The 23,489-nt window shown below is 47.4% G+C and overlaps 12 protein-coding genes across 12 annotated transcripts; 9 read left to right on the plus strand and 3 right to left on the minus strand.

Moving 5' to 3' along the window:
- Positions 1-698: 698 nt before the first annotated feature.
- Positions 699-1,168, plus strand: FSST1_008502 (uncharacterized protein; the record flags this gene model as incomplete). Its single annotated transcript, XM_083225391.1, has 2 exons — positions 699-932; positions 986-1,168. The coding sequence occupies 2 exons, from the start codon at positions 699-701 to the stop codon at positions 1,166-1,168; spliced, it is 417 nt and encodes a 138-aa protein (XP_083084463.1).
- Positions 1,169-2,985: 1,817 nt separating this feature from the next.
- FSST1_008503 (S-adenosyl-L-methionine-dependent methyltransferase) lies at positions 2,986-4,323 on the plus strand (the record flags this gene model as incomplete). The annotated part of the gene is made up of 6 exons (XM_083225393.1): positions 2,986-3,230; positions 3,279-3,320; positions 3,379-3,486; positions 3,533-3,722; positions 3,778-4,020; positions 4,084-4,323. 6 exons carry the CDS (start codon positions 2,986-2,988, stop codon positions 4,321-4,323), a joined length of 1,068 nt encoding a protein of 355 aa, XP_083084464.1.
- Positions 4,324-4,697: 374 nt separating this feature from the next.
- FSST1_008504 (uncharacterized protein) lies at positions 4,698-4,925 on the plus strand (the record flags this gene model as incomplete). Its single annotated transcript, XM_083225394.1, has 1 exon — positions 4,698-4,925. One exon carries the CDS (start codon positions 4,698-4,700, stop codon positions 4,923-4,925), a length of 228 nt encoding a protein of 75 aa, XP_083084465.1.
- Positions 4,926-5,142: 217 nt separating this feature from the next.
- Positions 5,143-8,220, minus strand: FSST1_008505 (beta strand repeat-containing protein; the record flags this gene model as incomplete). The annotated part of the gene is made up of 1 exon (XM_083225395.1): positions 5,143-8,220. The coding sequence occupies one exon, from the start codon at positions 8,218-8,220 to the stop codon at positions 5,143-5,145; it is 3,078 nt and encodes a 1,025-aa protein (XP_083084466.1).
- Positions 8,221-10,070: 1,850 nt separating this feature from the next.
- Positions 10,071-10,961, plus strand: FSST1_008506 (uncharacterized protein; the record flags this gene model as incomplete). Its single annotated transcript, XM_083225396.1, has 1 exon — positions 10,071-10,961. One exon carries the CDS (start codon positions 10,071-10,073, stop codon positions 10,959-10,961), a length of 891 nt encoding a protein of 296 aa, XP_083084467.1.
- Positions 10,962-11,257: 296 nt separating this feature from the next.
- FSST1_008507 (uncharacterized protein) lies at positions 11,258-13,530 on the plus strand (the record flags this gene model as incomplete). Its single annotated transcript, XM_083225397.1, has 8 exons — positions 11,258-11,353; positions 11,405-11,514; positions 11,565-12,356; positions 12,405-12,491; positions 12,541-12,827; positions 12,875-13,079; positions 13,127-13,279; positions 13,332-13,530. 8 exons carry the CDS (start codon positions 11,258-11,260, stop codon positions 13,528-13,530), a joined length of 1,929 nt encoding a protein of 642 aa, XP_083084468.1.
- A 336-nt stretch (positions 13,531-13,866) lies between these two features.
- Positions 13,867-14,652, plus strand: FSST1_008508 (SDR family NAD(P)-dependent oxidoreductase; the record flags this gene model as incomplete). Its single annotated transcript, XM_083225398.1, has 1 exon — positions 13,867-14,652. One exon carries the CDS (start codon positions 13,867-13,869, stop codon positions 14,650-14,652), a length of 786 nt encoding a protein of 261 aa, XP_083084469.1.
- Positions 14,653-14,961: 309 nt separating this feature from the next.
- FSST1_008509 (uncharacterized protein) lies at positions 14,962-15,369 on the minus strand (the record flags this gene model as incomplete). Its single annotated transcript, XM_083225399.1, has 1 exon — positions 14,962-15,369. One exon carries the CDS (start codon positions 15,367-15,369, stop codon positions 14,962-14,964), a length of 408 nt encoding a protein of 135 aa, XP_083084470.1.
- An 876-nt stretch (positions 15,370-16,245) lies between these two features.
- On the plus strand, positions 16,246-16,490 carry FSST1_008510 (uncharacterized protein; the record flags this gene model as incomplete). Its single annotated transcript, XM_083223875.1, has 2 exons — positions 16,246-16,406; positions 16,460-16,490. The coding sequence occupies 2 exons, from the start codon at positions 16,246-16,248 to the stop codon at positions 16,488-16,490; spliced, it is 192 nt and encodes a 63-aa protein (XP_083084471.1).
- Positions 16,491-16,621: 131 nt separating this feature from the next.
- FSST1_008511 (FAD dependent oxidoreductase) lies at positions 16,622-18,101 on the minus strand (the record flags this gene model as incomplete). The annotated part of the gene is made up of 4 exons (XM_083225400.1): positions 16,622-17,112; positions 17,164-17,713; positions 17,769-17,988; positions 18,046-18,101. The coding sequence occupies 4 exons, from the start codon at positions 18,099-18,101 to the stop codon at positions 16,622-16,624; spliced, it is 1,317 nt and encodes a 438-aa protein (XP_083084472.1).
- Positions 18,102-19,319: 1,218 nt separating this feature from the next.
- Positions 19,320-20,773, plus strand: FSST1_008512 (uncharacterized protein; the record flags this gene model as incomplete). The annotated part of the gene is made up of 2 exons (XM_083225401.1): positions 19,320-19,629; positions 19,683-20,773. The coding sequence occupies 2 exons, from the start codon at positions 19,320-19,322 to the stop codon at positions 20,771-20,773; spliced, it is 1,401 nt and encodes a 466-aa protein (XP_083084473.1).
- A 1,411-nt stretch (positions 20,774-22,184) lies between these two features.
- On the plus strand, positions 22,185-22,985 carry FSST1_008513 (uncharacterized protein; the record flags this gene model as incomplete). Its single annotated transcript, XM_083225402.1, has 1 exon — positions 22,185-22,985. One exon carries the CDS (start codon positions 22,185-22,187, stop codon positions 22,983-22,985), a length of 801 nt encoding a protein of 266 aa, XP_083084474.1.
- Positions 22,986-23,489: the final 504 nt, after the last annotated feature.

Here is a 23,489-nt window from a genome sequence, read left to right on the forward strand (position 1 = left end):
CACTGAGATTCGTGACGTTCACCGGACTACCTTCGGTCCAGATTCGGATGGCAACTTGTGATGTGTCTGGAACTAAAGCTACCATGAAATTTTACCATGTATATTTCGATGCTGGACAGAAAGGCAAATTACCTGGCTAACGCCACACTGACAAGAGTTGAGAAGCACAGATCACCTGTCCAGGATGTTAACTGTTCATCCAATGGTGTCATTTCATTCTGCTGAGAATTGTTGATTACCTACAGTTAGCTTTGATGGCGTCCCAACCCCTCCGGACTTGTGACGGTTCTCCGATCACGTGGGTGAAATGCCGGAGGACGGAAGCCAGGTCTAGTCCGCGAGGCCGCGCTAACCCGGACACGGAGGATATCAATTATGGTTCAAATCTCCTATACACATTTATCGGATTTTATTATCACACCTCACGGTTAGTTGACAGGAGATGTCGGGTATGGCAAACACAATCAACAATCAATTCCTGCTTCGAAGAAAGGCAAGCCTGTGACATCAAGCATATAGTTACATGTCTGTTATGGTTCCGATCCCATGTGGAGCCCGGGACTACTTCCGTGCTTCCAATATCGGGGCAGTTGCCGAACTATCTCCTATTGTATCTCAACGTATATAAAGCCTTGTCTGTTTATCTCTAGACTTAATTCCTACATTCTCCCATCATAACTACAGTCCACAAGATCAAAATGTCGGGAAACCTTGTACCTCTCACTGTCATTAAGGGCGCTGGCTTCGAGCACATCCCTTTGCCCAACGGTGCCAACGCCACCACAGCTGACTTCCACACCATCCGCACAAAGACCGATTCCCCCGCTCACATCACCTCTGGTTTCTACAAGATCGAAGCCGGCCCTTCTCGTCCTGCACAGTACACCTTTGAAGAGGCAAAGTACGTCCTGAGCGGTCAGGTTGATGTTCTGGTATGCTTGTTTTTCTATCCACATCAACTTCACCAAATGCTAACAGTGTTCAGGACGAGGCTACTGGCGTCACTCACCATCTCACAGCTGGTGACTTTGCCTTCTTCCACGTCGGCTCCAAGGTCCAGTTCTCCACCAAGTCTCAGGGTTTCGCTTTCTATGTCGTCACTCGACCTGTTCGCGACGCTCACCCTAACTTGAAGGGTCGGGAGGAAGACACCAAGTCGCGCCTGTAAGGGACTTATCACGATAGGTTTAATGGGAAAATAGTTTTATAATACCCGTCTGCCATGATCAATAGACGGTAATAGATAAGAACAATTCATTCATCAGTTCATTTCACATACGCCTTGCATCGACTGAAAATCCCAACTTCAGATGTTAACTACTTGGATCGGCTGATTATTCCTTTCACAAGTCACGTCGTTGTTAGGTGGAGGCCATATCACTGACCAACATTTACTTGATTCAAGGTCACATCCTTTGAGACTTACTCACGATGAAACGTCGTCACTTACACATCAGCAAGAGTCGAGCAGTGAAACAGACGAAACAAGTACAGCAAATAGCTAGCACACATGGCATTTTCCCACATTCCCTGTTAAATAGCCTCTTAGTAGTCTATTTATTTTCGTTCGGCATCCTGTCCTTGCTTACAATCTTATCCCCAAACTTCAGCGCAAATCGATAGCCCAAGAAACACGAAAGACCACTGCTAGTTTCCCCTCATATTCTACCCTTCAAAATGTTGGTTTGTATTGGGCACGAATACTATCTCGATAAATACGAGATTCCGAACCATCAGAAGCTTACTCTAACACTCGACATGATATATGGTAAAGGCAAGGTAGAATGGGATATTAGAGGCCGACTGATAAGGATTGCGAGTGAGACTGAAGACCTGACTGGGCTGAGCGAAATGATTCGTATGCTAGGAGTATTAGAAGAAATAATCCTACTAGCAATTGAGGCGTATATATTTCAACAGGGAGCTACTCCTACATGGAAGCAATTCTGTCGACAGCTAGACTAGTATGTAGACTGAATAAGACACTCGATAACCATCGCAAAAGAGCAACTGGTCATATTCGAAACGCAAAGCTAGCATCAAACCTGGTCTAATCATAATTTCAGCTTATTCAAGTATGCTCCTGGCTGCTCTGATATGCATATACTTTCCACTTCTCCCAAAATTGTGTTCAACAATTCCCATAGCAGACTATCTCACTAACTGGGTTTTTCGCGAGTGGTGAGACTTAGTTCAGGTTGGTGTCGTTATCGTCGGCTTGTACTGCTCTGCTTTAGGAAAATGATGCCATCTCAGGCTGCTGTCGCGGTGATATCTGGGATCACGAGTGTGCTGGGCTGTTGCCAAGGGTTCACATTCGAAATGGGATGTGTATTAAATGTGTAATGCGACGATACACAACCATGCACGGATATGCCAAGTGATATGCAGTTGGTTGAGCACCATCACATTGCAAGGGTCATGGATTTTACAGTAAATACTTGGTAGCCCGAACCAATATGCAATATTCTTCAACGACAAGGATCCTCACTTAATTAATGTGTCAAAAAGCTTGTTCATCCTAATGCACCTCGGCATCTTTTGACAGTCGAACCATTCTCATTTTAATGAAACTATAGTGATTTCTATCAGAAATAGGCTCAACCCGTCGCACAAAGCCGCTCTGCATTGCAGATCCCTGACTATAGCAGTGGGGTTCCATGTTTCGTGGCATCTTTTGACAAGCTGGCCCCCGTTTAATCCCACTCCGAATGGGCTGGTCTCGTCGCTTAATTGCCTCTTCCGAGTGGTTCGCGACATTTTCCCTCGTTTTGTGTCGCGCTGACAACTGAACATTGTGTAATGTGACGCTGCTGTACCATGTCCGAGTCATATCATCATAACATGTGAGCCTTTAATGTCAGGGATGGGTTTTACGACACATAATAAAGAGCCTTTCAGGCCCTGGCCAATCACCCAGTTTTTGCCTTTTTTTTCCCTCTTTGCATAGCGCTTTATCAGTTTCTGCATATCGTTGCTACCAAGATGCCCGCCAGCAGCCCCAAGAGTCAGAGGTCGGCGCCTCGCTCGCCGACTAGTCAAAGGAGTCTTCCTAATGCTACGCAAACAATCGATGTCGATACTGTGCCTGAAGAAGACGAGGATGAGATTGATCCAGGACTAGGAGCCGATGCCGAAAGCTCCACGGCTTCTATCACTTCCAGTATTCTTCACTACCGTACTATCAATGGCAGAACCTACCACAGCGAAAGAGGGAACGCGGCTTACTGGTAGATCTATTTAGCTAATAGAGATTCCTGAACTAATGATATTGGCAGGGGTTCAAACGATGAACGCCAGAGCGAGGCCATGGACATTGCGTAGGCTCCCTCCCTTCTGCACTCGCCATATGGCACTAGCATCTGACAACGACTCCAGGCACCACATGTTTACGCTTGCGCAAGACGGCGAACTGCATTTGGCTCCACTAGAGAAGGACATTCAGAAGGCTCTGGATATTGGCTGCGGAACAGGAATTTGGGCCATGTAAGCGACACTGAGAAATCTACAACGATCAAATCTGATTGAATAGTGACTTTGCCGACAAGTTCCCTGGTTGCGAGGTCATCGGAACTGATATCTCGCCTATCCAGCCTTCTTGGGTACCACCAAACTTGAAGTTCGAAATTGAAGACTGCAACCAAGACTGGACGTTCGCTCCCGAGAGCTTCGACTACGTTCACCTGCGATATCTAGTTGGGTGTATCCCTGACTGGAACCAGGTAAGTAGTCTTTATTCTTTGCACGACTTCCTATCACGATGCTGACTTGGGCTAGCTGCTCGAACAAGCCTACAAGGCCCTCAAGCCTGGTGGCTGGGTCGAAACTTATGAGGCCTCACCTACTATTGAAAGCGACGATGACAGCGTGAAACTAGATTCTGCTATGGGACAGTGGGGGCCTACTTTCATCAAGGCGTCAAAGGTTATTGGTAACACGTTTACCGTTGTTGCCGACGACCTTCAGAGAAAGGGTGTTGAGAATGCTGGTTTTACTGACATCCAGCAATGGAATTCCAAGGTAAGTCCCCTCCATCTTCACCTACAACATTGCTCTTTCAAGCTAACGTTTTGTTTCTCTCAGCTTCCCCTGAACCCCTTCCCCAAAGACCCTCATCTGAAAGAGATTGGTCAATTTGGAGAGCTCTTTAGCACACAGGACACTGAAGGACTTGTTCTTTTTGTGGCCAACACTTTGGGTTGGAGCCATGAAGAAGTGCACGTCTACATCGCCAAGTTCCGAAAGGAAATTCGGGACAGAAAGAACTATCACCCATGGATCAAGTTAAAGACTGTCTGGGCAAGGAAGCCAATGAGTGATTAATGGCTTCTTCAAGGTTACATGGGGTTATGGGAGAGCAAACGCGTTGTAGCACACAGGAGCAAATATACACCGATGTGATTCAGGTTTCTACATTTACAAAGTGAGCTCTTGTTAGCCCTCCTGTGTAGTTGAATTACTGATGCGCGGTGTGATTCTCATGAACAAGGTTCCAGGTACATTGATGTTTGCAACAGTTAGTCGTGGCGTTTCTTATAAGCCGCTTTCCCCAAGAGTTCCTAGCCTTAACAAATCACCTCTACTATACTCTACTAAGTTAGGGAGCGATACATCTGTTGTAACATTGACGCCAATTAAGCTTCTAGGCCTCGCGTCTCTAGATCTCATATCCAAGAAACAAATATTAAATCGTCGAGATGTTCGAGACAGGTGACCATGGACTCTTGCGTATTATCGACAATGCCAAAATCTTCAACCTCGAAACACTTACTCCTGACCTTGAAAAGATCCACGGCCAATGGAAAGTCTCATTTATCCAGAAAAGGCAAGTTTTCATCGTAACCATAGAGACAGATGATCTTGCTGAGCTTGAGAAGGTGTATGCTGACATGGGATTCATGGTATCCACGGAGGAGAGGAGTTGAACTATTTCACATAGCGTATCACTCGATCCCTGGGAGCTAACAGCAACGATGTCTCGTTATCAAGACAAAAATACAACGGTTAAAATACAGACATACACTATCGGATGTCCAACGTCAATAGTTCATTCGTTTGATTGAGGATCATTAAAAGTATAAATTAAGTACAATGAAGTTTAAGAATGCCATGCTAATTCATTTCATCCCCTGAGATGTTTTTTTACTCGTCGCAGCGGACAAGGTAAATGTCGTCCATCATAAGATCGAAGGTGTCAGGATTGTTGTTGCAGCTAAGCCCAAACAAGAGCTCGCTGTCCGCGGAACTGGGAGAGACCTCGAAGATGTGGTTGCGGAATCCGTCGCGGGCCTCGGTTTCCTGGGTGGGATCGAAAGTCTCAACCTCGTCGGAGCCGAGGGTGACCTTGACTGAACAATCGTTCGCGGAGGGGCTGTCGTCGGTAGCGACGTAGTAGGCGTAGCTGAGGTAGTACCTCTCGCCAACTTCGAGACCACTGATGGTCTGGCTGAACGAGCCACTGGTGGGTCCGGTGAACCCAACCCCGTAGGAGCCGATGGTGTGGGCCTTGGGGCCAAGTCCCTCATTATCAACAGCAACAGCACTTCCAGTGAAGGTCCATTCAGCAGCGGCGTTGTCGAAATTACCGTTCTCAATGGAGTTTCCGACATCGAGACAGTTGGTGCGAGCAGGCTCAGCACGAGCAACGAAGGCTTGGGTGGCCTCAGAGGAAGAGGAGGTAGTGGTTCCATCGGGAGTGCTGGAGCTAGTGGCTGAGGACTCACTGATAGCAGAAGCGGAAGTAGACTCGGTACCAGCAGTTGTAGTGGTGGTAATGAGAGACTCGCTTGCAGTAGAGGCATCGGTTGTGGTGGCAGACTCGGCACCAGAGGTGGCAGTAGTAGTGGCAGACTCAGCAACAGAAGAAGCATCGGTGGTGGTGGCAGACTCAGCACCAGAGGTAGCAGTAGTAGTGGCAGACTCAGCAACAGAAGCATCGGTGGTGGTGACAGACTCAGCAACAGAAGAAGCATCGGTGGTGGTGGCAGACTCAGCAACAGAGGCATCGGTGGTGGTGACAGACTCAGCAACAGAAGAAGCATCGGTGGTGGTGACAGACTCCGCAATAGACGCATCGGTTGTGGTAGCAGACTCGGCATTAGAAGAGGCAGCAGTGGTAGTAGCAGACTCTGCACCAGAGGCGGTAGTAGTAGAAGCAACGGACTCACTAACGGAAGCAGAAGTTGACTCGGAGTCGGCGGGGGCAGTGGTAGTAGTAACAGGCTCGTCAACAGCGGCGGAAGTAGACTCAGTACCAGCAGAGACAGTGGTAGACTCAGAATCTGCAGGGGCAGTGGTTGTAGTAGCAGACTCGTCAACGGCAATAGAGGTAGAGTAGATGTTAGCAGAGACAGTGGTAGACTCGGAGTTAGCAGGAGCAGCGGTAGTGGTACCGGCCTCATCAACGACAGAAATAGAGGTAGACTCCGAACCAGCAGGTGCAGTGGTTGTAGTGGCAGACTCGTCAACAGCGACAGAGGTAGAGTCAGTGCCAGCAGGGGTGGTGGTTGACTCGGAATCCACAGGGGCAGTAGTAGACTCAGTGTCAGCAGGAGCAGTGGTGGTAGTGGCAGACTCGTCAACTGGGGCGGAGGTAGACTCGTCACCAGTGGTAGCAGTGGTAGTGGTAGCAGCCTCATCAACAACAGCTACAGAGGTAGAGTCAGTGCCAGCGGGAGCGGTAGTAGACTCGGCGTCAACAGGAGCGGTAGTAGACTCGGCATTAACAGGAGCGGTAGTAGACTCGGCATTAACAGGAGCGGTAGTAGACTCGGCATTAACAGGAGCGGTAGTAGACTCGGCATTAACAGGAGCGGTAGTAGAATCGACTTCAACAGGAGCAGTAGTAGACTCGGCGTCAACAGGGGCAGTGTTGGTAGGAACAGAAGTAGCTTCAGTCTGCTCGGATGCTGGTGCACTAGACTGAGTACCCTGAGAAGAAGCAGTCTGGGTCTGTGTCTGGTCGGACCCAGCAGTGTTGGTGCGAGTCTCAGCATCAGAGCTCTGAGTCTGCTCAGAGGCGGCATCGCTAGTTCTTGTCTCGGCACTGTCAGTCTTGGTCTCAGTAGAGTCACCGCTAGCTGTAGTAGCGTCAGAACCCTGGGTAACAGTGGAAGGCTGGGAGCCGGACCCCTGGGTCTCGGTCGTGGTGTCAGAACCAGAGCCCTGGGTGGCACTTGTGGGTTGCGAGCCAGAGCCCTGGGATTGTGTGGTGGCATCATTATCATTTCCAGCAGCGCTGGTGGTGGCCGAAGAATCTCCACCTGCAACAGTGGTAGACTGGGAGCCAGAACCGCTTCCCTGGGTAGTCTGGGAACCATTGCCCTGAGTGGGTTGAGAGGTCTCTTCCCCATCTTGGGCAGTAGTGGTGGGCTGAGCGGAGTTGTTGCCGTTTCCGCCAGTGGCACCACCATCCTGAGTAGTAGCAGGGGCTTGGGTACCGACAGTGGTAGCAGGATGGTTAGCAGGCTCACGAATCTGACCATCACCAAAGTCAAGGCGGTAGTTGTCAATGTTCTCAGGAGTGACTTGGTTGGACATGAAGATGGAGTCAATGAGAACCGAAGCAGAGTCGCCATTGGTACAGGTGGTCTTGATGTTCAGCTCACCCTGAGCGGCAGGAACGCTTGTGGAGATGAGAACCTGGTTGTAGCCAGCACTAGCACCGTTGGAAAAGATGCCGGTGTTGAAAAATCGAAGATTACCGATGTAGGCCTCGAGGCTACAGTCAGTGTTCCCGGTGGGGGGAGTAGCAACACGGTAATAGAATTGGACAGTGTACTTGGTGTGGGTGTTCAGACCAGAGAGATCCTGCCCAATAGCAGCAACCTCGTCAGCGTTCTGACGCTTGCGAGTCCCGCCAGTAGACTGGGCCGAGAGCTGAGCACAAGCATGATCTTTGCTTCCATCGGTGGTCACACCGTCATCTTGATTAGACTTAACGTCACCCTGAAGGTTGAAGACGGTGAGATCAGTCATGCCACCACCCTTACAAGAGTTCACAATAGGCTCGTTGGTAGGGGGCTCAGGTAGAGTGGTAGCATCAGCATCACCAGCAGCAGAAGTCTCGGTTGTGTCTGTGGGAACCAAGGTAGCTGTGTCAGCTGTGGTAGCCAAGGTAGCTGTGTCAGCTGTGGTGGTAGGACGAGGCTTGCAGGGACCGGCAGAAGCCAGATCAGCAGCCGAAAGGGCCAAAGCCGCAAAGGCAACGAAAGATCGCATAGTGAGCGGAATGTTGGATAAAACCAAACAAAGAAAGGGAGAAACGAATGTCTGACCGAGTTGGGCGGTTGAGAGTGAGAAAAAAGTCTTCAGAAGTGCGGCTCAATCCGTTCCTTTTGTACGTTGATGAAGTACCCATCATGCCTTGTTTTCCCTCTCTTACCCCTATCGTTGCTTTGTTTCCTTGGTGTTGTGGAAGCTGAGAGGCGTTCGATAGTGTACTCTGGCGTGGCGCAGTACCAGCTACTTTGAGGGTGTTCAGCCAGCGCCTCTTCGGCCGGTGTGTAGGGCTATTGACAGTCCTAGTGTTTCGGTACCTGACTTATTGATGAGTAAGATGGACCTTAATTTGACATCGGCATGTCATCCAAGATAGCTGAGAAAAGAAGTGTGCAAGAGGTAGAGCAATCATGGCCAGGATGTCTAAGAGTATCTACAGTATAGTGATTCTGAAGGATAGAGTGTCAGAGGATAGTGGTTTGATATGTCTGAAGACTGTGGAGTGCTTTGCCACAGGGATTTTCGGCAGTCAGAGAGATCTGCGATATGCGCTTTCGTCGCTCTCCCCATGGAATAATCCTTCAACAAGTTCACGTGGCATGCAAAGACTCGTGTGTCTTATTGCCACGACTCAAGGCTTAGTGTGTATGACCAACTTGGTTTCTTATTCGCTGTGTCTTTTGGACTCCTAATTTCAACCTGCATGGTTAGCCAAACAGTGACATCTTGTTCGACGGTCTGGAACCGGATCATCCACTTGAGCCATTCAATAGCGTCAACGGTAGTGTATGTCATGTTCAGCTCCCGAGTTCCTGGTACAAGCTAACTGAATCGGTAGTGGCGGAGAAATGGAGAAAAGGGACAACGATTAGACCCTTGAATTGAACATGTATAATTTGTGATGGGAAATAGAATTTGCATAATTCTTTTATCACTAAAGAACAATTTAAAAAATCATTACAGGTACTGTTGTCGGACTTGTTACGCCGACATAGTAATACATTCTATGTTTCTGTTTCCTCCGTCAAAACTTGACGAAACTGGCAAAAACAAAAACCAGCTAATTATCGACCACGCCAGGATTCGAACCTGGAATCTCTAGAGAGTTCAGTTGCTGGAGACCGAAATCTAGCGCCTTAGCCATTAGGCCACGCGGCCTGAACCATTGATGATTGGCTCGTTTCTACAAGGTGTCTTGTTCCTGGGCTCTCAATTTGGGATAGTCTTTGGTCCAGGGTAAATGGACGGAAATATAAATAACAATGGCTTCTTGTTCATTCCGTGGTGATGCGAAGTGTTTTCTTGCTATATTTGTATCAATTACTTCTTTATATTTGTTCATCCTGTGTTGCCTTCCTTTGTTATTATTATTTTGTGACGAGTGGCAGTTTCTTATCACTCTAATGTTGGGACGATTTTACACTTCCTATCATCTTTACCTAGTATTTAGCCGCTTTTAACTAGTCGGTCAAACTCCGTCAATGTATCTTGTGTGGATTCCGGAATAACTTTGAAAGACCATATATATCATGCCAGATATAGCAATGCTCGACAACTACCATAATATTCACCTCATCACCGTGCCGTTTGCCGATTACCCCACCGAAAGACCGACAGTCAGCCGAGTCGGTCCCGCTCACTCGGACGAGACCTTCGGACTCCGACTCGGTCAGATCCGTCACCTGCTAAGCAAGACATCATCATCTTGCCGAATAGCCTCCCTTGCTATGGTCATATTAGCCATGAAAATACAGGTCAACTACTATAAATACCAAAGTTCCTGCCACTAGACAGGATTTAATACCGTAGGAAACTCTGCTATCACAGTCTTACTCAGATAAGCAGCAACAATGTCACTCGTCGCTTCACTATCACGACGTCATCTTTCCCATTCCCTCGCGCGACACCAACCAGTATCGAAAAGATACTTCTCCGCCACAATGGCACAAGCAAACAAGGATACGTGGTCCGCAGACCAGTACTCCAAGTTTCTCAAAGATCGCACAAGACCCTCCATAGATCTCTTGGCTCACGTGCCCAACGTGTCACCTAAGCGCGTCGTGGATATTGGTTGTGGACCCGGTAACTCGACCGCTGTGTTAGTAGAGCAATATCCCAACGCAAAGATCTCGGGCTTTGATACATCCCCAGACATGATCAGGAAGGCCAAGGAAACCTTGCCAAGTGTGGATTTTGAGGTTGCTGATTTGCAATCCTTCAAGCCTGACGCCCCTGTCGATGTGCTGTTTTCCAACGCCGTGTTTCAGTGGCTGCCCAATGGAAAACGCATCGAGATTGTTACACGGCTTCTGGATCATCTCGCGCCAGGTGGAAGTCTCGCCTTCCAGATCCCCTACAACCTTGACGAGCCCAGCCATGCTTCGATGCGCGAAGTGGCTGACATGCCCAACAAACCCTGGTCCGAGACGCTCAAGCGCGCCAATATCTCCCGTGACCAATTCCCTTCACCAACCGAGATCTGGGATGGTCTCAAGCCTTTCTGCGCAGATCTTGACATCTGGCAAACGACATACATGCACGTGATGGACAACCACGAGGGTATCGTCGAATGGGTCAAAGGCACAGGTCTTCGCCCTTATGTTGACCCGCTTGACGAGAAGGCGAAAAAGGAATACGTTGAGACTTATTTGGGGAAGCTGAAGAAGGCTTATAGGACGCAGAATGATGGAAAGGTTCTTTTGCCGTTTCCCAGATTGTTTGTTGTTGCGACAAAGGCATAGACTTGAATGTGTTAAAAATGATGAGATAAAGTAACAAAGTAAAATCAATTACCCTATCACGCGTTTGAGAATGTCTATATAGTCTAAATAAATAAAATAAAAAGTTGGACAATTTGTGTATGGCTGTGAGACTTCGCGTCGCTGCTATTAAGTCAAGGTAAATCCTTTTAAGCATTATATCTATGTACCGAAGCGTCATGAAATTCCTGCACGTGGACCATCCGGAGTTTATCATCCTTCCCCGGCCACCTCAACCATCGCCAAGAACTATAACAATAAAGAGAAATCGAAATTGCATGGCAGAACGAGAAGAAAGCAGTCCTGCTCTCGAGGCAAATGCCTCTGATGAAGGGCCTCCTTCCAAGAGGCAGCGCGGCTTCATCGCGAGACAGGTAACATCTCTCTATAAGAATTGCCTGACTCAATCTGACAGTATCGCGTAGGCATGTGAATACTGTCGCCAAAAGAAAACAAGGTGTGATGAAGATTTCCCATGCGGACTTTGCAAGTCGCTCGGTATTCAATGCAAATTTACTCAGCGGAAAGCGACGCGGTAAGTTTACCTGTCGACGGTTCATGGACGCATCACACTAACATCAGTAGAAACGAAGCTTCCCTAGGAATGATCGTCAATATCCTCCGTCGCATTGAGGGTAAAATTGATGACGGAAAAAAGCAAGACTCGTCAAACCCCCCAGAAGCAGCTCGCATCCTCTCTACAGCTCTCCGTCCCTTCAACCCAAAATCCCCCGCCAACTCAAGTGAAGTTCTTGGCGTACCTTCGTTTTTGCTTCAACGTCGCGACACAGTTGTTGAGTCGCCCTCTGCAGCAACAAGTGATCCTAACCCAGCAATATCCTTCAGCGCGCATCAAGTCCTCTTCTGGCCTGCTCTACAAGATGCGCTTCCTGACTCTGTGAAGCTGATGTGTCAAATGAACGGCGCAGTGTATTCGACGCGCCTGGAAGCCGCGAGGCCAAAACTACCATATGCGACGTCTGCAGACATGTCTTCTGACTGGCTTTCGAAACTGAGCATCGCGACGTTGAAGGAGTTGTCTGATGTTTACTTCACAACGTTCAATCTTGCGACGCCAATTTTGGACCAGAAGACATATTTTCAGCGGACACTGGGTATAGCCATTGACGGTAACTTTGGCATCTGCATCGAAAGTTGTATAGTTCTCGTGGTTATGGCACTGGGACTAATGGGAAAAAGAGCCATGCGAGAAGCGGGTTTTCTGCCGACACCTGCGTCTAGTCCCTATCCTAACTTTGGTAGTGGACAAGATGAGGAATTGCCCGGACTGGACTTTTTCAACGAAGCAAGGAAGAGGTTTGGCTTTTTGATGTGTGAGCAAGATCTCCAGGCGTGCCAGTTTTATCTTCTGTCAGGGTATGTGGATTGAAGTCGACCTTGAATGCAAAGACTAATGAGGAGTAGGCTGTTTTATGCAGAGGCTCTTCGACCAGTGGACTGGTGGGCAATGCTGACCAAGGCGAGTGCATGCAGTGCATACTTCTGGAACAAGTAATAAGACCATCTGGAACGGCAACAAGAATAGAGCTGACTTTCGCAGTGTATCAAGAGACCGAGATGAGTGGATGCTCGATATGCAATCCCGTCTCTTCTGGATAACAAGCATGTTCGAAGCCGTCCTCTCCCAAGAACTGAATCTCCCACCTAGCAACTGCCTTCAACTGGAAGAGCATATTGCCCTGCCAAAGTTCATTTCGGCACGGGACATAGCCTCCTTTGGCTCGTTCCGCTACCCTGGCGATGACCCGTTTTTTCACTATCATTTTCTGTCGCAACTTGCACATCGTCTTATCTTGACGAGGGCACGGAACAGTCTATTTCACTTCAGTAAGTTCACGGTGAAGAATGCAGAGGTCATAGGCTTACAGGATTAGATCCAACAGTTGATTATCCGCCTGAGCCTGTCGAGGATGAACTTATTCGTCAACTGGAACAGTGGCGTGAAAGATTGCCGCCTATGCTGCAGTTTGACCCAAAGTCGCCTTTGACGCATGCTGAATCTCCCTCTGATGCACTTGTGACGGCTTGGCTGCATGCCCGATACTTTGTCGCCAGATATCACATCGGCCGACCTTTACTGTCAGTATACTTTTCCTGCAAATTTGCGCACATGCTGACTTGGTAAGACACCGCGCTTTGGAACGACCATCTTCCCTCACCGAAGGCCATCTTCGAAAATGTCGCGATGCCATAAGCGCTGTGTTGGCATGGTCTTCCGTCATCCAAGTCACCGACTCAATGAGAAGTTGCAATCCTCTCAAGTTCTTCGTGTGCTGCCAGTAAGATCCCCTTCAAATACCATTCCATGACATCTTGGCTTATAATATGTAGAATATTCGGCCAGATCTGCGTCGTGTTCGCGCTCAGCGTATCACCGTACCCTTACATCCGTGACATTGTGTCTGATGTGGACAAGAGGTGGACCACCTTTGCTTTGGGATATCTCGAAGCGTGTTCATTCTATAGTCCAGCTATTGAGCAGGACTTTAAAATTGCCAAAATTCTCTGCGAAGATATTGGGAAAATTTGAGACCATTCCGAGCTATTTATGGAGTTTTGGAGATGGCACCTACACCACTTAATTTGCATCTCACGTTGAAAGGATGCTACACAACAACCACATTTTTATGTTGCCAAAATGATAATTAATTTACGTCATTATTATTTTAGTTATAGTTCTTTCCGGGACTATCGGCTCTCTGGCATTGAGTCCGAAGATCCACGGGTCCTCCTAGCGCCTCTGATGACGCGATGATTCCCAGTACGAGTGCCGAAGTTTCATACAGACAAACAAGAATCAACAATTCTCGACCTTTATAAAACAGCACAAGCATACCGTTCTGTTTGATTTGTCAGATACTGCAAAATGACTCAAGATACACTCGCTTTCCAATGTGCTCTTGTCACTGGCGGAGGAGGTGGTATCGGCCGTGCATTGGCTGAGTATCTCACCTCCAAGGGCAAAAAGGTTCTTATCGCTGGCAGAACAGAGTCAAATCTCCAGTCAACAGCCAAGGAAATCGGTGCTGCAGGATATTACGTTCTCGATACGGGCAAAACGTCTGATATTCCTGCCTTTGTCAAGAAGATCACCGGCGACCACCCAGAACTCGACTGTCTGATCAACAACGCCGGTGTCCAGCGCCCCATTGAAGTTCTCAAGGATGACGATTTCCTGGACAAAGCTGATCAAGAAATTGATATCAACATCCGTGGACCCATGCACCTCGCTCTCAACCTCATCCCTCACTTCAAAGAAAAGCCTAACGCCCTGATCATGAACGTCTCAAGCGTGTTGGGCTTCATTCCATTCTCCATCATCAACCCGGTGTACAACGGCACCAAGGCGTGGCTGCACTTCTGGTCTATGAATCTGAGAACGCAGCTTAGGGATACCAATATTCGCGTCGTGGAACTCGCACCGCCCATGGTAGCTACCGACTTGCACCGGGAGCGGGAGAACCCCGACGATAACAAGAAGGAGTATTCACCTCAAACATTGACGGTAGAGGAGTTTATGGATGAGATCACACCCAAGTTTGAGAGAGGTGATGAGACGATTAGTGCTGGGATGGGAGCAGATGCAATTGAAAAGTGGTTTGAGACGTTTGGAGAGAATTATGAAGGGGCTGAGAAGGGTTATAAGAAATAGGCGATGTGCCAGGATGGACAACGGGGCTAGAGAGTGCAGATAGGACGGTACATGACAATTAATAATCAATGCTCCTAAACATATCATTCATCGTCATTCATCGTAGGAGCATCTGAAAATATGTTTGGTATATGAGACAGTTTTTATTCGCAACTATAGCATATGCTAACTTTGTAACAGCTTCTTCCTTTCTCGTGGGTATCGTCATATAACGTGGTCAAGTAGGACGTTGAACTGAAGAAAAAGATCAGTAAGCAATGGTAGAAAGGCATCGTAGGAGAGATAATCACCTTAATTCCTTCACCTCCTTCACGCCAGCCTCTGCTCACCAGGCACATGCGCTCTAGCTTCCCTTACGGCATCTCCTTCAGTCCTTCCATTCCCATAAGTAGTCGTTTCACCGGGCAAAATGGTACCAGGTTCTCTGTTAAGAGCCTCATTTGGTCTCTCATGCTCTCTGTGCCCAACATGGGTGGGAGGCTCAACACCCTTGTGCTCCCACTCGCGACGCGCAATCATGTCATCGACACCTCTCATATCCTGCTTTCCCTTCTCGGCGATGGTTTTGTTATTGGTCTCCTTGCTGAGTGTCTTGGGGTGGTTGGGATCCGTATCAAAGGCTTGGTCAGTGGCGTTGAGGACTTCGCCTCTGAGGGCGTCGCCAGCTCCACGAATGCCTTTAAGGCCAGACTTGACATCGTCGACGAGTTTGGACATGTTGAATTGGATTTATTTGTGATACTGCGACAGTTTGTTGTTTATGTGAGTGCGATATTTGTGTGGGCTTGGCTGAGGCTCACTTTATATCTCGTCGTAGCTTGATCGACAAGAGTCGTCTTGAATGACGTAGCTGATATGGTGACGTAGGTTCGACGTGAGACTCTAACTAACATGAAAGCAAATCTGATGTCACAACCACAGAGCAGACCCAAGATTCTACCAAAAACAAAAATTGTTACCTTTTCTTCCTCTTACTTTTGTGGTAACCAAAATGGAACATCCCATTGCTGGGCGAGGATTGGGACCCATACACATGAGTTTGCAACCATCGGAAGTAGCCGAGCAAAGATCGTCTCTATCAACACCACGTTTCGGATGTTTCAAGACAAAAAATAACCCACGAAACTACGATTTAACTTACCTAAGCCAATGCATTGGTTTGCTGTTAGGTGGAGTAAGAAGCCTTAATGCTGCGCTTCTCATCCTAGCTGTACAGCATCATCACGCGATCCAAGTAAGAGCACAACAAAGAAACGACCAGGTATAATCATGAAGATGCATAATTATCTACCATCCATGTCTTGCCTGAACGTTTCTAACCCCAGACGCGGCCAATTATTATTGGAGGGGTTTGCTTCAGTACCTAGCCTGGAGATTGTTATGGAAATCTGAAACTAAAAAGATGTCTGAATGGTGTTTCAAAACACGACTCCAGTTTCAATATCACGAACCACTAAGACGAATTCTCCGATATTTAAACCTTAAACTTAGCCACAAACATAAACTACAGCATCTATCTTCAATTCCTCTACGGTACACACTTTTAATAACGCATTCTTACACCCGTGAGCCGGCCTCACCAATACATTTACAATGAAGTTCTTCTCCATCGCCCTAATCTCACTCATTTCCGTGGCCTCGGCTGCCCCCACTCCTGTTGTTCGAGGCCCAGGAGGACGTCTCGTTCTTGAAGGCTCAACATGCAGTGATGTACAGGGCAGAAGCGTGTGTCAAGATGGATTCGGCAACACATTGTAAGTTTGTTTACGTTATTCGTGTGTGTTCGCGATCTGACAAAGATGTGTAGTTTCGAAGACGATCCTTTCTCATCACGATAAAAAGTAGGCAAAACGGACATGCCAAACACAATCGAAGGAATGGGGGTTCATTATACACAATAACAACACCTAATAAAACATTTACATTCACAACTTGTATAACTCTATTATCGGGCTTTCCTTGAGCGCAACTATAGCTTAGCCTCTGAATCAATGTTCAACACTTTAATCAGATCCTTGATCTCCGTGTCGGGGCGATGGGACGCAGGCTTCGCGACCCTTCCACCATAAGCCCACTCCTTCCTTAAACCAGAAGGAAGACCCTCCAATGCATCAGTGATGTAACGTCCAACAATGGGAAACATTTTGAACGCATGGCCAGAGTCACCCGTCGCTAGAAGTAGGCGATCGTGCTTGGGATGCCTATCGATTAACCAGTGAGCATCTGGGGAATCAGTACACCAGCAAACACGTGCATCGACCAAAGGTCTATCGGAGAACTGTGGCATCAATGTATCGATGAACTTCCTGATCGCAAGTTCGGCCTCGAGAGGGATGCCATCTTGGGGGTGATCACTAGAGTAACGAGGGATGGAGTAATGTGTTGTCTTATCATTTTCGTCAATGTAAGTACCTTTTCGATATTGGTAGCCGGGGTTGTTGTCGCAGATCTTAATGCGATCTGTACCTCTTGTCAGCTGATATATGAAAATAGAGATTCCGTTAGACTTACTAGTATCGGGATCCGGCTCAAACATGAAGCCGAGCTCATAGTTGTAAATCACTGGCACTCCCTTCCACTCGGCAGCTTCTTCCTCAGTGAGTTGGATGTGACCCAAAGTCCAGCACTTTGACCACAACTGCTTTGACAATTCTGGAAGAAGCTGGGGAGACGCGGCACCAGTGCTCAGAATATAGTGATCAGCCTGATGGATGTGGCCAGAAGCAACTCGGACTCCGACCATGACACCAGAATCATCCATTTCTAAACCTGTCATTGTACCTTGAGGGCCAGAGACAAATTTGGTACCCATCTTCTCTGCTTCCGCTGCCCAATGTTCAAGGGCTTTTCGAGCATGGACCCAACCACCAAGGCTGTTGTACAGACCTTTCCAGTTCTCGATGCCAACTGCGTTCTTAAGTTGTGGCACATGCTTGACGATTTGGTCTCTACCCTGGATCAGCTCAAGCTTGGTAGCCTTTCCTTCACGTTTCAAGTTCTCATATGACTTTTCGAGGAATCTCTCTGCTTTGTTTTCACCCATTGTGGTAGTGATGAGTCCCTTGCGCATATTAATTGCAAGTCGTTGAGACAAGGTCAGGGTGATGATTACATACGGTTTCGAAGTGAATGCCGTTCCATTGAGGATCTCTCCAGGCCTCAAGAGATTCTAATGCTAAATTCGTGTATAAAGGCTCGTCATATTCTGTTCTCATGATTTTGTTCAAGTCGTGGCCGGCAGAGTCTAGACTGGGCCATGGGTGACGATCGATGCAGGTGACATTTTTATAGCCTCGTGTGCAGAGATGATAAGCTGTACTGATACCAAAAGTGCCTCTGGTGTTTTTATCGTCAGTCTATAAACTTCGTATGATACTTGGAGTTGGTACTCACGCCCCAATTATGAGAATTGACGATTCCTTGTTCAACGAGGGCGTTGATGTGCTCATGTTGGCTCGATGACCTTTGGCCGGTAAAAAGAAATAAGAAAAAGACAAAAAAAAAACAGGGTAAGGGCAAGACTGATTTTGTGTTTAAGGAAGAAGAGGAGAACCGTAATTCATCTCTTCCCGAGTGAGGTGTCGTAGAAAGGATATGGGTTCTGGGGATCGGCTCGACCTTCCTCACCAGTATTACCCCGCGGAGCTATCTACAGTGGAAGCTTTGCTTGATGACAAATTGACGAATGGTTACAAATCGAACCACAACGTCGGCAGCTAACTAATCCTTGAATTGGCAACAAAGTTTACACTGGCGAATGGGAACGAAATTTCAACGATTCCATCGCTTGGACCTTCTCCTTGGTATTCTCCGATAAGCAAGCTTGAAGCTGTGTGATAATCCAGAGATTAGGCTGGAACTAACCAAATTTGGATTCGTGATAAAGGCAGAATGGAGAATCATCAGAATGGCGATAATCGTATGCCAGGCAGATGGCCAATTGGTCATGTCTTGCCGTAATCTAATTCATTATCCAATAATAAGCCCTTGGTTCGGGTGTTACTGTTAGAAAAGAGCCGAATCAACTGGAATGGGGCGGAGACAAGTCCAGACATATATGACAAGTCGTCAAGTCACTGAGGGCTTAACCTTCGTCTTAAAGTAGCCATTGCTTCCCCATGTCAAGAGGCAAGTAATCAGTGAGGCAAATGGCTTTGGAATCTGCGAGCAATGCCGTATCCAGTACAAGAAGCAGTCAGAGCCCGTAGGAGGTCAGAGCGCGACTATGCATAGATTGATGATGTAATAAGGTGAATATGGGTCTATTAACAAGATTCAGGCTGATGTCTGTCGACGTGGCAGCTGGTGGCACAATGAGGCCATCCCCACCGAGTCAGGCCGCGTCACAGGATTTCAGAGCCCGACGACATGGATCAAGCTTGGAACAACATCGCGAATCATTCGCCAATCGAAACAAATCGAACGCGACGTAAGATTCTGTGGGAGAATGCATTTCCCCAGAGGCCCGCTCCAAAGCAGAACGCGGAGACTATTGGACCAGTAACGTGAGGCACTGTTTTCTACACGTAACTGTGCATACACATACATGCATATTGGGCTCTGCAAGCCTCACTTTCTGGCCAAGGTCTGTGTTATAAATCCTTAATATTTCCCACGTAACATCTCTGATCACATCAAAGCTCTTATCAGCTCAGGCCATTCTAGCCATGTCTGCACAAACTGCCGGCGAGGAATTGTTTCCCGCTTTGGAATCTTTGTCAAGAGTAATTGCACCTCATTTCAAGACTATCATTTTCATCGCCCTTGTATTTAATCAGACACCGATATTTCCCGATGTACAAAGCCTGATTATATCTCAATTGTCCAATCCACTCGTCCTCATCGTTGCACTATACTTTGGTGCTATCTGGTCATTGCCAAATGGCCAAGAGAATAATGAGAGCACATGGTCTTCGCTACTGGGACCATTTTATGCTTTGAAGACTGTCTCTACTAGTGTTGGGACTTACCTGAAAGGTGGGATAGATTCACAACCAAAGTGAATTAGTTACTGACCTTCAACTTTCCAGTTGGCTCGTTACTTGCCCTGGCCTATCACCTGTCGGTATACTACAACGTCTCCCTCCCTCTCGAGCCATCTGAACAATATCTGTTCATCGCTATTTCCATTGTCACATCCATCTTTGCGTACCTTTTTGCCCCAATCAGTAAGATCTATGGGCCTCTTCGTTTCTGCTACCTTGAACATGCCCAAACATACTGGCTCCTCCTCAACTGGTGGTCCCTTACAGCTGTTCTACCCTTCTTTTCGCCGTCACTGCTTCCCATTGTCATTTTCGGCCTAATTAGCGTGACTGTCGGCACATGGGTACACATGTATTCGTCTTATAGAGAAAACGTCCGCACCATCACATGGACGGTCTCTGAGAACGCCGCTAGAGCCAAGGCAGCTGCTGAGGAAGCCCGCGACTATGGTATCATGGCACGGAAGTACGAAGAACAGATGATCAATGCTGCTACTGAAGCACGACGTGATGCGGTACATGCTAACTCTGTTAAAATCTCCGACTTTTATGATTGCGCTGCTCAAGCTTGGGCTGCGCTCGGAGAAGCTACTGCCCCAGCTGAGGACGCCATCATCAAGGCACGAAGGGTTATTGATGCAGCTGTCGCTTGCGAAGACGCTGAGAAACCAGATGACAAGAAGAAGGCCGAAAATGAACGACTTACTACTTACCTAAGACAATCTGCCGAGAATGCCCATGATAGAGCGAGGGAGATGGTAGGCTTTCTCCGAGCGGCACAAGCTTCAGTTAGAGGATCAGAAAATGCCGCACGACAAGATGCAGCAGCGCGACATAGCGCCGAGTACACCGCCGAGATGGCCTCCAATATCTCAAAGTCCCTTAGTGATACCGTCGCTGGGATCCAGGATGCTGAACGCCGAGCCTCTTGGGCTGGTAGTGCCGCTTCCCGAAGAGCTGAAGAAGCGGTCTCTATGGCTACCAATGGAGAGATCGAAGAGGCAAAGAAGGCTGTTTCTGCTTCCGAAGCTGCTTATCAAGTGGCTGAGGAGTCGGCCAAGGTGGTTCGTGAAGGGTTGGATGTTGCGCAGAGAGTTTTGCAGGAGTGGCTTCAGAGTAGCAGGAAGGGTCTATAGCTGGTTTTTGTCCTCAGTCGTGTATGCATAGGAACATATGGATGGAGAGCTGTTTGGTATGCCAATAGGCTTCCTCTTTGTAACTCATATGCTTGCTGCTTCGCGACATGAACGCGTTGCATGGTACAAAGTTTCCCTCGGTAATCATGTGCCAAGACAGATTAAACAATTGTTGATAGACAGTGGCACATGCTGTTCCACTTGAAATAGGAAGGGTAGTTGTAAAGCCTGGCGATACGAGAGAAATTATTGACAGCTATGCCCCAAGTGTCAGGTGATATTTTAAGTTTTTATCTTGTGTCGACGTCGACCAGAAAATATAGTCGGATGGATTAAAAAGGAATGTGTATGTTCACAAGGCTGGTCCTTGCCATACTTTGAGGAAGCGGGAACTTTTGATATAGCCCTCAGCTCAGACATGGCATGTGAGTATGGACTTTAAGATGAAAAGGGTCAGGCTGAGCCGCAGCCCTGCATTTTGCCTATCAACCGGGAAAATCACTGGTTGCCGATTGGTAATTCGGTTGAGGTGCCGAATGTGGTTACAGCGACGGAGAGATCTTTCCGATGACGTCGAGTGATCCTGTCATTAATGGAGATTGTATTGTGAACCGATGTTGAGATATCGAGGCATTTGTTGAAAACAGTGTTGCAGGCTTCTGGCTTTAAAAAAGGGCCGATCACGTTTGGAACCTGACAATGGCTCGACAATGGCTCTGACGCAAAAGAATTCAATGTTTATACTTTAACATGTGAGAGGAATCTAAAGGCCTGATCCTGGGATTTCCTAACTCTAAACATTGTCTATTCTGGTTATGGCAATTCAATTTGTGCCGTAGTCGTACGGATGTTCAAACCCTGTTCCTTGAGACTCCAGCCACCTTCCACAACGAGTTCAAAAACGAGATAACCGATTGAATCGGACCTTATCGATCTGTCTTAGTTCCATGCAAGAAACCTTTCTTACAACGTTTATCCATGATACTAGAATACAGTACATGGATCGAGAGGAGATTGAAATGGTTAAGCGCATTGCTTCTCAGGTTCTTTTTGTGTAATACCGCTTCTGAGCTTAACCATTTCAAACACAAAGCTTCATTCTGCTTTATGTTGATTGGCAAACAAAGCGCTTCTAAACAAATCCCGCCGGTAAATCAACGGTGAGCTTGGACCACAAGTACGTTGAGTAGTTCATCAACCTGAGACGGGGTTCGGGCCATTCACTGGTCAATGACGAAAATCGTTTGACGCACTAGGTATGACAGACGTGAGCGTGACGTTAATGATCGTCATGTAAAAGGTCCTGTTTCTTGTATATTTTTGTTTCTCTTATACAGCAAAGTCGAAAGTATTTGTATGTGTGACTGCCCATACCACTTTCACCTAACATACTCAGTGTTTCAACCTCAAAATGTCTACTACTAGCAGTACTATTCCAACATTTTATGTTGAGGGTGTAACAAAAAAGTCAAGAGTTCGGCGCAACAATTATACATGGCGTGTCGAACAAGAAATCTCGGAAATATTCGCCGCCCTCGACGAGCTGAGCTTAGATCTCGACTCTTTCAACTACCACAAACCAGCAAAAGAATACTACCACGATATCAAACCACTCCCCCCTCTACCAGCCTTGCCAAGCTCCACATGCTTTGACTCGACAAGAAGCGACACTTCTTCAACTTCCTCAGCTTCCTTCATCTTCGCGTCTGGACAAGAGTACAAACAAATAAAGGCCTACGACAAGAGTCTGAGACCACAGGACATTGTTAGAGAGACGGTTCAACAAAAGGTCCACAGCTGGCTCTCGCAACTTCCTTTCCGACCAGAAGTAGCAGAGTCATATCGAAAGCAGGCCATGCAAAGTTGGCAGAAACGGCCTACCAAACACAAGCGGCATCAGAAGTCAGAACCTCTGATAATTATCAGCAGTCCTCGAATGTCTGATGACACCACCATCGCAGCAACGGACGACGGCAAAACACAAAACGGAGATCTGGACAACATTAAAGCGTTTGGAAAACGGCATATTGGACACGATCGGCGAAATTCCCTCGATAGTTATCATTCGGCATTGTTACACATGCAGAAGCCGTTTGCTGACTACAGCTCCAATTTCTACCCAACACTGCGACGAAAATATCCTAGAGGATTGGAAGACGAGGCTCGTTTGGGGATAGGAGTTGCTTTCGTGACAGAAAAAGGTGAGGCTTGATATGCCTGGCCAGGTTGAGATACCTTTTGCATGTTGAGCGGCATTGAGCACGGATACCCATTTCATTTTTCTGACACCAATGCGACACGTTTTATGTTCTTACCTAGATGGTCAATGAGATTTTGTTTCGGATGTTGTGGTAAATAAGAGCACTGTTGTTTCTGTTAGATACCCCCAGTCATGTTAACTACATCCATCATAAACCTGATACACGACTCGCGACCGGAAAATTCCATCGGTACAATTTTGGCAGTGGAATTCGCATGGACCATGAGGTCCGAGCGATCATCGATCCAACAATTGGAGCCCTGGCATGACCCCTGACAGGAAACGGTGAGTGCCATGGCTGATCATGCATTTTGAAGAATATCATGAACTTCATGATGCTGCTTACGTTTAACGAGCGAAATGTCCAATAGAACTCACAAAATTATGAATCTTGTGGATCCTGTTGATAATTACCATTCAATAATGTCTTGGCTAATAGAGAAAAATATTTTATTT

Source organism: Fusarium sambucinum, chromosome II, assembly GCF_050947815.1.
Source record: "Fusarium sambucinum isolate potato_lamoka chromosome II, whole genome shotgun sequence".
NCBI lineage: Eukaryota > Fungi > Ascomycota > Sordariomycetes > Hypocreales > Nectriaceae > Fusarium > Fusarium sambucinum.